Raw genomic sequence first — 13,487 nt, forward strand, 5'->3', positions numbered from 1 at the left:
CTGCGGGGCCGGGCACGAAGCTGGGCCCTCCCGAGGCGGGTACCGGCGGTAACGTGCGTGCGGAGAAGCCCCCTCGGTAGGGCCCGTGCGAGGGGAGCCGGCGGCGGTCCCATCGGCACACCCCCGCTCCGCAGCGGCCGCCCGAGCCGCCATGGCGCAAGCCCTCGCCTCCCCGGGGCTCTTCTCCGACGACGAGGCCGCGGCCTCGCCCGTTCTCGAGTCCACCGCAGCGGGGTTTGGGGCCGACGTGCGCAAGGCCCTGCTGTCGGAGTTCTCTGCCATCTCGCCCAACCTCGAGGGCTCGCAGCAGGTGAGGCTGGAGCTCCTCTGGTGTATGCAGGACTGTTTTAACGTCTGGGTGCAATATCTCACACGCAGCGCGCAGGGGCTGTGGTGCAGGGCCAACAGGGATGCTTCAGAAGAGCCTGGAATGAAGTGTTGGCCTGGGGGGGAACTGCTGCTGTTCTGAGCAGTGCGCTTGTGAAAGCTGTGGTTAGCGTGGTGCCTCCTAGTGAGGTGCTTATCTGTGGCGCTGGTCTTGGTGTCAGGTCTTTGGGTTCTTGGTCTGGTTCACTACATAAACAAAAAGAAGACGTTGCTGCATGTGGAAATGCACAAGAAGGCTTAATCTTCTGCTGTTGCTGATCTTGACACCAGTGAAGCACCCATTAGCTACTGAGCACTACGTCAGTGCAGCTGAGTGTTTTCCACACAGCTGTGCGCTACCTCTGGCTAGTGTGCTTAATCTGTGCTGATTTTGCAGGCTGCTGTTGAAGATATTAATGGGAAGTTAAAGGTGTATCTGAGAGTTCGACCTCTGAAATCTACAGAGCTGGAGAAAGGGGAAGACCAGGTGAGATGCTGAATGAAGCAGTCTCTGAGCTAGGTGCCTGTGTACCTGCTGGGAGAAGCTGTCTTCCTTTGCTGTCTATGTCACGGCATCTTGTGAGCCATTGAAATGATGGATTTTATTTGTTCTTTCAGGGTTGTGTCTGCATTGAGAATTCAGAGACCCTTCTTCTAAGAGCCCCCAAGGACTCCTTCACCATGCGGAGCACAGAACGTGGAGTGGGACAAGCAGCACATAGGTTCTCTTTCACTCAGGTAGGTAACTGGGACAAACAATCTGGAAGATTTTTGAGCTTAAACCAGTATTGCAGGCTTACTAATACATAGCAATACCTTCGTGAACCATGTTCTCTTGTACGGTTTTATATACTTGTTTTTGTTGCTGTTTTCTTAATTTTCTTTTTTTAAATTTGATCCTGCCAACCTTTTCAGAAGCAAATGCCAAACTCTTTTTTTTCCTCATGAAGCTATAAACATGCTAGAGGCTGTGATATTGGATAATAATATTGGATATTACTAGATTAAGCAAGTGACAGCTTGTTTTTGTAGAGGGCTTGGACTGGAATTACTAGTGGGGTTGTTCATAATGTAGGGGACAAGGAAGGGGAACTAAGGAATGTTACTGAACAATCACCTGCATTCAAAATGTAGAAAATACTTACATGAGGCCATTTTTCATGTGTTTTGCTTCAGATTTTTGGACCAGATGTGGGGCAGAAATTGTTCTTTGATGAGACAATGAAACAGGTGGTAAAGGATGTACTGGATGGGCAGAACTGGCTGGTTTACACCTACGGGATCACCAATTCAGGGAAAACTCACACCATTCAAGGTAAGGAGAGTGTGAGGTTACTAGCCTATGGAGGTAGTTCTGTGCTTCTACATTCATGTTGAATCCTCAGCTTGCTGCTGCTGTTGCTTCAGGTAGCATCAAAGATGGTGGGATTCTGCCTCGCTCCTTAGCAGTCATCTTCAATAGTGTGGGGGACCGGCTGTACCAAGCCATGGACCTGAAGCCTTCGCTCTCCAATGAGGTGATCTGGCTGGACAGCAGGCAGGTTCGGCAGGAAGAGACCAAGAAACAAACCATACTGCGAGGGGGCCTATGGGAGGTAAGCGTGTCGCTTCTAGGAGGCTTAATAATCATAAGGAAAGGATGTTGTTGTACTACATGGTCATGTTCTTTGGTTCCTTGCAGGAGGAGCTGTTAACGCCATTAAAAAGGAGTCATAGCGCTGAATCTCAGCTCCAGGCCACCACCAGTGGCAGCTTTGACAGTGGAGTTGCCGGCCTCTCTTCATCTAGCCACCTTACCAGCCATTCAGACATCAGCCAGACAGAAGGTATGTACTACCTGCTGCTTGTTGGAGGATGGGGAAGAAAGGGCAATAGCTATTTGGATGCTTTGTTGTGGGATGAGGGAGCAAAGGTTCTGTAAGTACCTGATTTTCCCTTTGAAAGATGAGGATCTCTGGGCTGAAGAACTTTGTCTTATCAATATATGAAGATTCACTGCTACTTAATAACTAAATCTTGTGAAATGAAAAGTTACTTGACACTCACTTGATTCATGAGATGTGGTTATGGGGCAGATGAATGCCATGCTGTGGAGGTTGCCGGAAAGCACAGTGCTAAAGTGGTATGTTGCACTGAGCACTTGTGCCAGATTATCAAATGCAGAAACAGGAACTACTAGCTGAGGTATCCAAAAGCAGGGCATGATTGAGATAACAAAGACTAAAACTTCATTTATGCTGGGAAGAGTCCTGTCTTGCAGTATCCTGTGCTTCTTGAGTACAGAACAAGTACATAAATCCTTACATACACAGGAAAATACTGTTAAAGGGAACCTTAGGCTGTCTGGCTGGACATAGGCATTAATGTAGGTCCAAATGGGAGGATGTACATAGAATAGATGTCAGTCTGGGATTGTGTTCCTGATTAAGAAAGACACCTCAGCCTTGACCTGAACCATTCAGGTTGAACCAGTGAAAGGCTGCAATCATTTCTTTTTTCTTCCCTCCTGCCCAGAACTGGGCCCTCGCTGGGCTGACCTGGATCGTGTTTCACTCTCCACCGCCACGGGAGATGTGCAGTTTTCCATCTGGGTCTCCTTCTTTGAGATTTACAATGAGTTTATCTACGACTTGTTAGAACCAACTCCACCTGGCCAGAACCGCAAGAGGCAGACACTGCGGCTCTGTGAAGACCAGACTGGCAACCCCTATGTGAAAGGTACATTTAACTGAAAGATATTTACAGGGGTCCACTAAATGGGCCCTGGTAGGTCACACGTGTGGGAGACTTAAGGACTGAGTGGGTGGCTTAGCAGTGACCTGTTGGGGAGCATGATGTCCTCTATAGCCCCTCAGAAGTCTTTGATGCCCAGGCATCATGTTCGCATAAGGGGAACATAAACTTTTATTAGTACCAGGAAAATGTTAGTCTCTTAACTGCCTTGCTCAATGCATGCCTGGTTTTCCAGATCTAAACTGGATCAATGTCCGTGATGCTGATGAGGCCTGGAAGCTCCTGAAACTGGGTCGGAAAAACCAGAGTTTTGCTAGCACCCACATGAACCAGAACTCCAGTCGCAGGTCTGGGATGGGATGTTTTTAACAGACATACAGTTCTGAGGAACTTCTAAATATTGCATTTCCTTTTTTAAATATCTGCATATTTCTTTACAGTCACAGTGTCTTCTCCATTCGGATTCTGCACTTGCAAGGAGGTGGCAGTGAAATTGTTCCCAAAATCAGCGAGTGAGTTTCATGCTTTCTAGGATTTTTTTTCCTGTCTTAACTGCTATGGATCTGGGATATCAGAAGTATTTTAAGGAAGGTCTTTTTGGAGGCACTTGGGAGGAGCGAATGTTTCTGCTCCTAAGGCCTGCAGCTGATAGTGTGGAGGAATTTGTGAGGAGTACTGCCAAGTGCAACTTGAGATTTCCCAGCCTCTTTGAAGGTAAACATGAGTAACCTTGCCCTTCTGGTGGGGCTGATCTGACTGCTGCTGCCTGTTCCTCAGATGTAGTTATATGGAAATGAATTGGATCAGTGGCTGGGAAGTGGCTGTCATGGGGACTGGCAGAGGATCTTTGAATGTGTCATTGCTAAGCCTGTATTAGTGTTATCTTGTTTAACCCTCATATTTGGGGTAGGTCCTTCTGTCCAGAAATAGCCCAAATTTTCCCTAAAGGAGCTTTCTCTGCCCTCCTGAGGGAGCTGGGAGGGTGAGCAGGGTAGGTGATTGCAAGGTGACTGAACTGTAAATCTGGTGAGAACAGGACAAACCTAGCAGCTCTGGTGATACCATCTGTGTTTTCTTCAGGCTCTCCCTGTGTGACCTTGCGGGGTCAGAGCGCTGCAAAAACCAGAAAAGCGGGGACCGAATGAAAGAAGCGAACAACATTAATACTTCCCTCCATACCCTGGGGCGCTGCATCGCTGCCCTCCGTCAGAACCAGCAGTCCAAGTGAGCATCTGGAATTTTGCAGGGAGGGTGTGAGGAGGCTTTTTCAGCTTTCCCATGGGCTCACTCTTGTCTCTCCCCATAGATTGAAGCAGATTGTGGTTCCCTTCCGGGACAGCAAGCTAACCCGTGTATTCCAGGGTTTTTTCACTGGACGTGGGCGCTCTTGCATGATTGTCAACATTAATCAGTGTGCATCTACGTATGATGAAACTCTGTATGTAGCCAAGTTCTCAGCCATTGCCAGCCAGGTAAGTAAAACAAACGAGCTTTGTGACATGCTCAGGATACCTCCTGCTTCTGTGAGAACGAGTCCCTTCCCATCACAAGGCGGGGAAAACGCATTTCTTCCCTCTGCTTTTATAGTGGATTCTTACCTCCACAGTAACTACAGCTTCTACTATGTTGAAAAGTTTAACAAGTTGCAGAGAAGTACCATGTTTAAAGACTACATGCTTTCTAGGCTTTGTGTACTAGTAATAATATTCTTTTCCCTTTCAGCTTGTTCAGGCTCCTCCTACAAAGGTGGGACTGCCATCCATACAGTCAATCATCAAAGAGCACAGCAGGAGAACCAGCCAGGGTCCAGAGGCAGTGGCAAAGGAAGAAGTGGAATCAGAGGATAGTGAGGATGAAGCAGATGTCTCCATGTACGAGAAGGAGGTGGGTTGTGATTTATTCTGTAACTTTTATAGATGGAAGAGCAAGAGCATGACTTAGCTTTGGCCTGGGAGGTGGGTCTGGAACTCAGCACTATAAGAGATGACAGAACCTTAGAAGGATATGGGACCTTAAACCACTGTAAATTGGGAATCCGTGAGGAAGATGCTCTACATGTGAAGTACATGCTTAATTTTGAACGCTTGTCCACCTGTAGAATAAGGACAGTAAGAGCTCAGATGCAGACCCATAATCTCTTCTAAGGGAAATTTTGATCAGAGAATTAGCAAAACAGATGGCTAACTTGAGGAAAAACAATCAAACTTCCTGAACACTCAGAGGGCACCTAGAATAGCTGAAAGATCAAGGGGGGATGGAAGATGCATATCTACAGAGACTTAAGTTGTAATGTGTCAAGGCAGCAAAAGCAGGTGCAGCCTTGGGCAGTGCAGTAGAGGAAGCTGCTAAGGAGATAGCTCCATCTGGAGCACACTGTTGTTTAAACCATCCCATGGGAAATGAATTAAGAGCAAACCTGACAACTTTTTTCCAAGTGACTAAAAGCATTTGAAACCGAGATCACCCCAGCCTACAGATATGGGACCAGCTAGTTTCTTCTAGGTCTTAGTTCTGTTGTGCAGTATGAGCAAGAGTGTTTTTTCCTCTTACAGGACTTACTGCGTGTAGTAGAAGCTGCACGAGAACTGCTGGTGCAAGAGCGGCAGGAGAAGCTGCAACTAGAAATGCGTCTCCGTGAGGAGATCTGCAACGAGATGCTGGAGCACATACAACAGAAGGAGCAGTGGTGCAGGTACAGCTTATGTGGGTCACCCTCCCTTTGTTCAGGGTGTGCTGCAGCACCAAGGACTGCCAGATCGAGATGCATATAGTTGCCCGTTCTCTTTGTAGCCAACATGTTGATGCCCAGAAGGAGCTGTTGGAAGAACTGTATGAGGACAAGCTTAATAACCTGAAGGAGTCGCTGACTGACTACTACCAGGAGGAGATCCAGGTTTGTTCAGAGGAATGGAATGGCATCAGGAAACTGGCAGTGGCTTGAAAGAGGACTTGAGTACTTGAGTCCAAGAAGGTGACTGTTATGCAGGCTGAGAGGAAGGATTTTGCTTTCTGTTGTGCTATTACTTGATAACTTGATCCACAATTTTCATTTCTTGCCTATTATGTAGTTCATTGGGCTTTCAGATTTTTGGCCCTTAATCTGGAAGCTAATGTGTAAACATTTTTATTCCCTGATTTGTTCAACATTATACTTTCCCCCTTTACTCTTTTTGCTAGTTGCTTGCTTTGCAATTTTCAGATAAGAGAAGTTCACAGAACTTAAATTAATTGTAGTTGTGATGAGTATGAGCCTGTCCCTATTTTTCATAGTATGAATGGCCTCTGGGACTTGCTTCAGGCCTCTCTGAAGATGCCAACTCTCCAAAACGTGCTAACAGGCTGGAAAAAGTGGTTTAGGCTCTCAGGAAAAACGGATTCACTATCGTCACTTAAAGGACATTAATTGCTGGGTTCAATATGGGAAGTGAATTATTGAGAATGTCTCCTGGAAAAAAGACACTGAAAAGATCAGGGAGCAAAAGCTGTATTACGAAAATCTTTTTTAACCTTTGAATAAATTTGCTTTAAGGAGCGTGATGAGAAGATTGAGGAGCTCCAAGCTGCTCTGCAGGTGGCAAAACAAAAATTGGAGAACTTGGATGTTATGCAAAAGGACTCAGGGCAGCAAGGCTTGCGTCGATCAAAGCGAGTGGCTGCCTCGTGTGCTCTGCAACAGGAGCTGCTAGATACTAAAGCCAAACTGGAGCAATGTCAAATGGAGCTGAATACAACAACAGCAGGTAAGGCGGTGATGCTGCACTTGCTCTGAATTATGCACAAGCAATCCTTACAGAGGGTTAGAGATGCTTTTTCAGCAAGGTACATTGGATTCAGACATTCTGTAACCACTGTACTTGTAGAAGATAGGAATAACTTGATGGATGGGCAGGAAGGACTTTTCATTTTTTTTAACATGGTGCACTTCAGGGCAGGATCAAAATGTTGAGTCCCTTTGCTTAACTGAAAGGGAAAAGCCTGGAATGTTTGTGCATGTCTGCACAAACTGAAAGCTCTTCTCAGCTTGCCTGTGGTAGCTTGTCTGAAAGGGAGTCTAGACTTAAGAAAAACCTGAAGCTTATGGATTTATGGATGAACTGTTGCTCACTACATCTTCTATATTCCTAGAGCTGCGCAAGTACCAGAAATTACTGGAGCCACCTCCCTCTGCCAAACCCATTACTGCGGATGTAGACAGGAAGCTGGAGGATGGACAGAAGGTAACTCCATCTCTTTTACAGAAGGGAACTCTTGTAGGGCAAAGAGGTTGCCAATTTAAAACCATTTGGAGCTGCTGTCTCTGGGTTTTTAAATGAATGGTTGATAGCAAGGGGTCTGTGAAAACAAACCTTTACCATAGATATAGAAGGTGTTGGTGTTTGTGATCCCAGTGCACCTTACTCAGATGAATCTCCTTTGATATTGCATGTCTGGATTACCCCTCAGAGTGGCTCTCTTTCTAGAAGGATGTTAAAGCTAGCTGTTGTTAATTTTTTCCCTCCTGTAGAATGTGAGATTGCTGCGTTTGGAATTACAAAAACTTGGGGAGTCTCTTCAGTCTGCAGAGAGGGCATGCTGCCACAGCACAAGTGCTGGGAAACTTCGAGAAACCCTCTGTACATGTGATGACATTCTGGCTAGACAGGTAATGTTCTGTTTTGTTGCAGGTGCAAGGGGACTTAATTTATGCACTTTGACATAATCAGCAGATAAACCTAAGTTCTTGTAGCTAAAAATATAAATGACATATCCTCTAGGCACATACTGTCTATTATATTAGGGGAGCTATACTGCTAACCTTCCAGTGGCTGAGTCAGGCAGCATATTTAACTCTCTAAAGGAGACCCTAACTGTCCTGTTCAGTCACTTGTCAGTCTGCACCAGGTCTGCATCAGTAGGAGAATCCAGAGTTCTCATTCCTTTATCTACTGCACTCCATCATAGCTGCTATGGCAACATGTTTGCAGCAGGATGGATTTGGTTTTTTCTTAGCCTTACTGTTTCTATTTTGTTATTGTACTGCTATACCGGTGACAGGAAAAGCCTTTATGTATGGCCACGCTGGTTAGTGAACTTCAGCAAAGGCAGTTTATCCTCTTCAGTTCATAGTAACTAAGGAGTTAGGCTTGTCACACTTTAGAAATATATAATATATAAATATCTTTCCTTTTGCAGGACCAAACACTGGCAGAACTGCAGAACAACATGATGCTGGTAAAATTGGATCTGCGGAAGAAAGCAGCCTGTATTGCTGAGCAGTACCACACTGTGCAGAAGCTCCAGGCTCCTCCAATGTCTACCTTAAAGAAAAGGTTCTGTGCCAACAGGGAAAACCTACAACCTAACCAACCTCCTGGTAAAAAGCCCTTCCTGCACAACCTCCTGACACGTTCAGCTACCCGTCCTGTTGCTGGCAGAGGATGGCAACTTCGTTCAGTTGCTCTATGACTTCTCAGAAAAAGATCCCTGCCCCATTGTTACTGGAACAGGTGGCAAATCCAATGTAATAGTATTCTCCTTTATGTGCTTGTTTATTATTGTAGCTGCTTGAGAGCTTATGTAAACATTTTTTGGATATGTATGGTTAAACTTTTAATCAATACCAAAGTGGACAAAATGACCTTTTGTAATTTAAACACTACAACAAGGAAAGTTTTAAAATGTAAAATAATGCAGATGATCAAAGTTGTTTAACAAAAGGATCAGTTAAAAGTGAATTCTCCTTTTCAACTATGTTGGCACACAACTCAAAAATAAGTTCACAAGGTCCTCCTTGACAGATATTCTCCCCTCCTTGAATTATAGTCCTTTATTAAAGTATACGCGTTCTAGTTCAGGGCAATTCTCTTGGATCTTGGCTTGCAATTCTGGTTCCAAGCGTGTTACAGACATAGAACTGAGCAAAAGAAACAGTAAGATGGTTATATATAACAAGCACTTGAATCTCAAGTAAGATAGATGATGCATCTGTTTAAAATTCCTGGGATTGTGAAAAAAGTTCAGATTTTTTTGAACTTTTTATGAGAAACCACTCCACAGAACAGGGGCAAATGACCTCCAGTTAAAAGGCAATAGAGATATTCTGTCAAGAAACAGCTAATTTCCTACTCTCAGGAGGGTAGGAATCTACTTAGTTGCTTAAGGTTGTTGCTGGCACTAGAAACTTCCTTTCCTAAAGATGTTTAAGTATAATGTATTTACCTATTTAACTTACTGTCTGACTTTATTCAGTTCAATAAAATGTTTATTTTTATAAGAGCCATCTCACAGTCAAGTGAATTCAGCTGCCAGGTCATGTAAATAGCTGCAATTTCCAAAGCACAGTTTGAGATCTAATCTTTCTGTAAAACTGAGAGTCTTGGTTAGAATCAAGAACTGTACCACAGTACAGTGGTACTGTGACAGTTCTATGCTAGTTGACAAGCTAGTGAAACAAGTCATCTCCAAGTAGCCTTGTGATGCTTTTTTTTAACCACAGTTCTTTGCTATGCCAGGCAAGGAAACAGACAGTATTATGTGCTTTTTGATATTCAGTTAAATCAGATGAGAACTAAGTGGTTTTTTTTGGAAGTTAAGAACTACAAATGTTCACTATTTTAACCAACTTAGCTCCAGCTGGCATCTTTTAAACATTTAGCAGCTTGTCAACTTACTGTAGTAATTCTGACAACCACTAATAATGAGAGAGGGACAGGTTAGTTGAATTTAAGACCCTGTTTATAGTACATCCTGCAATTTGACTTAACTTCAGTTGAAGGTAACCCATCCATGTTTCATTCTGATCTCAACTATAACAAATATTTTCTCTAAGAGTTTTGAGTACTGAGCTCTTTTTGTATTGAAGAGAAATTCTTTCTGGAAAAACAATCAAATTGCAAGTAAGCACATACAGTCAAGTGCTGTTCTCTATAACCAGGGAAGTTTCCAGCTTGAAATGCCACGGTTAAACTACTCACCCAAACCTCTCTTCTTGCTCTGTATCCCTACTTCACTGCATCTCTGAAACTGCTAGCAGTTTGTAAATGAGTGAGCCCAATTCAACTATGTATTACTGATGAGTAACGTAACTATTACTTTTATGAATATTCTCATTTTTATCACATTTGTTATATGGGAAGTGAGACTGTATGCTCTGGGAAGCAATGACAATTTGTTTGTGTCTCTTTGCAGTATCTTGCATGCATCTGGGAGTGTAACATTAAAGAAAAAATAACCTAAGAGGAATACGTACCTTTTTTGAGGAAACAGTGCACAACACAGGGGTGTTGCAAACACAAGACTAGAGAAAACAAAAATAGGTTTATAATAGGGTGCTAAAAGAAAATCTGAAACTCTCTAGGCAAAAAACGTGGACAGTGACATAAAGTTCCATTAAATGCTATGTACCCTATTTCTCACTGTATTACATCTTATGAAATCATTTAGCTACAGTCTAGTACTTAAAAGCATCAATACCAGCCTTAAAATGTGTATGAAACTCATTTGTCCTTTCAGTGCTTTGTATTGGTGTACATAGCAACATAAAATGCTAGACAACAAACCAAACCTTCCATTAACCAGACATTTTAAGAATTCAAATGACGGGATTAGATTCCAATTATTGTTTATGGAGATAGCAGGCAAAGCATCTTTTCTAATCAAGCTGCTACATGCCTTTTCTCGTCACTCCCTTTCTTCCCCCCTGCCCCTTCTTTTCTTGGCAGCTTCTTCATTACTAACTGCTTGCTTTTTTTAATGGTATTATCAGTTACAGATGTGGAAATGAAGCAACTGCTGTACTCTCATTCTCAGTTCACTGGAGGAATATATCATTTGTGCAGCTTCTTGTCCTTACTGCCTTATAATACATAGGTTTTTTTTTTTTTTACACAAAGTGCAAATATTGCTACTTTTTCCAAAAAACCTGCAGTTACACCTTAAAATAGCAGAGACAACCCAAAGAAATCACTCACCAGAATCCAACTAATCCAACTTGAATGGGAGCGCTCATCCACGGAAATCTCTGTTAAAAATAAAAGGTACACAGTGACTATGAGCAACTTTTCTTCTTCCCATTTTCTTGGAAACCTCTTTCTTGAATTGTAGGGACAGGTTGCACTTGAAAGACTTTTACATGATGATGGTAACAATTACCAGCGTTCCTTAAGCCTGAGCTCTGGTGTGAGAGCCTGATCCCAGTCCTTTGTAAGCAATAAGAAAATTCCCAGTGATATATGTATACACTGTTATTCAGAGTGTCACTTAAACTTTAGTAGGTTGTTGGCTTTATTTATGAACTCGTCCTGACCTGAGTATGTGGGCAATTTCTTTCTGAGTTGTGAATCCTGCACAGCTAGCAGCACAGTCAAAGTCTGGAGTGGTGATACTGGTGCAATGTGCTTCCATGCCTCGAGGGCACAGTGAATTTGGGCTAGGTATTCCTTTGCAGATCCAGGTCTGGCTACAGCTCTCTTTGGTGACATCAGATGATTTTAATACAGAACAGGAGATTTGTTCTGTGCACCACAGCAACTGCCAAACAAAAATAAGGAAGGTGCCAAGGGAAAAAAAAGTCTATTCCTCTTAACCCTTCCTCCTGTCCTATGATTTGCTTTGATGTGTAGGAACTTGCCCCTTTACCGCACAGTCTAATACACTCCAGTTCTGCAAGAGAACACCTCAACACCTTTTATTAAAGGAAAAATGTGGAAGAAGGGGGCAGGCTAAGCAGAGAAAACAACCCATAATGTAGATTTTTTTTTTTTTACTATATTCCTCAACATTGAACACATGCCAAGAAATACAGTTTTCCTGTAGGTCTCTAAATGATTGAGGAATCCCCTCCCCTAACCCGTGTTAGATTTCTAGTTGAAATTACTAATGAAATAAAACCAGACCTACTCAAATAACTCTGCTGTACTGGGCTTTTTTGTTATAATAAGAACAGTGCCTTCAGTAAGTAGGACGTATAACTTCTACAAAATAACAGCAAATTGATTTTTAAACAAAATAGATAATGAGTAAAAATGTGTTATAGTGGATGATGTTCTCAACAAACATGATGGTTTTTCTGCAAGAGGCATTAGTTTTCAAGATGTGGAAGTCAGAGGGAAAACTGGTGAACATGAACAAAAAGCCAGGCAGTACTTGAGATGTGAAATAGAAAAAGGAAATGTAGAAAGCACAGTAGGATAAAGATGGTGCTAAGTAAGTAAGGTCACAGCAGCATAAGAGAAATGGTAAACAATCCTGTGCATTAAACTTTCTCCAGAGCCTGAGAGAAGAAATGACGTAGGAGATTGTTCCTCTTTTTTTTTCTCCCTTGAGTCAATCTGTAATCCAGAAATGAGTGCAGGAAGAGCTGTGCAATTCAGCAGTAACCTGTAACAATAGATAATAAGTGGAAAGAGACAGCAAGCAAGAAGGATAAAGACTGAATTCAGCTGTGCTCCACTGTTCTGGCATTCCTCTAACCATACCTTCATTTGATTCTCATTTGGGATAAATTTACTCAAAAGGCTTTAAATTTTATATATTGGGGGAGTTCTAGTGGTAAGAAACTGACTGATGGGAAGTCAAACTCGGTACTCTGAATGGCTCCAGTCTATGAGGAGAATTAAGGGAGAGGGATGATAAATATTGCAGTATGAGATACATAACAGAAAAGCCCCAAACATCTTGTTATAGCTAAAAAGACTTGAAGAGTATCATGATAGTAATAGATGCTGATTTTCAGCTTTCAGCTGAGTTGGTCATTAATCTGATAGGTGTCTAGTGCAGACAATATAAATAAAATCTATTTCATTTGGTGGAACAATTTTGCCAAGGTGCCCGATCTGATTTGTAGCCTTTATTTTTCAAGAATTGTACCAGACTGCACTAATTAAGAGAGATGGTAAAGTAAAAACACTGACCCTAGAAGGTCAATAGATGCCCAGGGAACAATTTAAAAACAGTAAAGCAAGTCCCAAACAGAGGCTACACATCCTTCCAAAGAGATAAAATAGAGAAATACAAGAGGACAGAAGAATTTAGTCTGTTAAAAAATCATTTAACTACAGAAGAAGGCAGTTTCAAATTAGGATTTCACTTCCAGATGACTTTGTGGCATCTTTAGCAGTTAGCACAAACAGAAAATTGAGAAATGATAATTAAACCAACAAAACCCAAAAGGGGAATCAGTTTTTTTTTTTTTTTTCCTCTAACTGCTTCCTTTTACTGTTAGATCCCCAAACCTTTCAGTTTTCCCAGTCTAACTATGCCCGTTTTCAAGGAAATAAATGAAAAGCTAAGTTAGGAATGCATGGATTAATTTAAGACATAATGCATTCAAGAGAGATTTTTTTTTTAAAAAAAAAGAAGCTCTGTTCTAGTTTTGTAGCAGCTCTGAATACATATTTTAGTTGCAGACT

The 13,487-nt window shown here is 42.6% G+C and overlaps 2 protein-coding genes across 2 annotated transcripts in view; one reads left to right on the plus strand and one right to left on the minus strand.

Moving 5' to 3' along the window:
* Positions 1 to 151: 151 nt before the first annotated feature.
* On the plus strand, positions 152 to 10,268 carry KIF20A (kinesin family member 20A; the record flags this gene model as incomplete). Its single annotated transcript, XM_083798553.1, has 18 exons — positions 152 to 310; positions 764 to 853; positions 985 to 1,104; positions 1,543 to 1,681; positions 1,774 to 1,961; positions 2,048 to 2,192; positions 2,881 to 3,084; positions 3,335 to 3,446; positions 3,540 to 3,611; positions 4,180 to 4,323; positions 4,406 to 4,571; positions 4,822 to 4,983; positions 5,652 to 5,791; positions 5,890 to 5,992; positions 6,629 to 6,839; positions 7,225 to 7,316; positions 7,604 to 7,741; positions 8,272 to 10,268. The coding sequence occupies 18 exons, from the start codon at positions 152 to 154 to the stop codon at positions 8,542 to 8,544; spliced, it is 2,658 nt and encodes an 885-aa protein (XP_083654679.1). The 3' UTR covers positions 8,545 to 10,268.
* SFXN1 (sideroflexin 1) overlaps positions 8,663 to 13,487 on the minus strand; it is a 25,433-nt gene continuing 20,608 nt past the window's right edge. The window contains exons 9-11 of the mRNA XM_083798585.1: positions 11,049 to 11,098; positions 10,328 to 10,375; positions 8,663 to 8,992 (exon numbers count right to left, since the gene is read on the minus strand). Of these exons, the coding sequence (XP_083654711.1) occupies positions 8,896 to 8,992; positions 10,328 to 10,375; positions 11,049 to 11,098 (195 nt within the window). The 3' untranslated portion in view covers positions 8,663 to 8,895. The remainder of the gene's footprint in view (positions 8,993 to 10,327; positions 10,376 to 11,048; positions 11,099 to 13,487) is intronic.

The sequence above is a fragment of the Anser anser genome (assembly GCF_964211835.1).
Source record: "Anser anser genome assembly, chromosome: 14".
Taxonomy (NCBI): Eukaryota; Metazoa; Chordata; class Aves; order Anseriformes; family Anatidae; genus Anser; species Anser anser.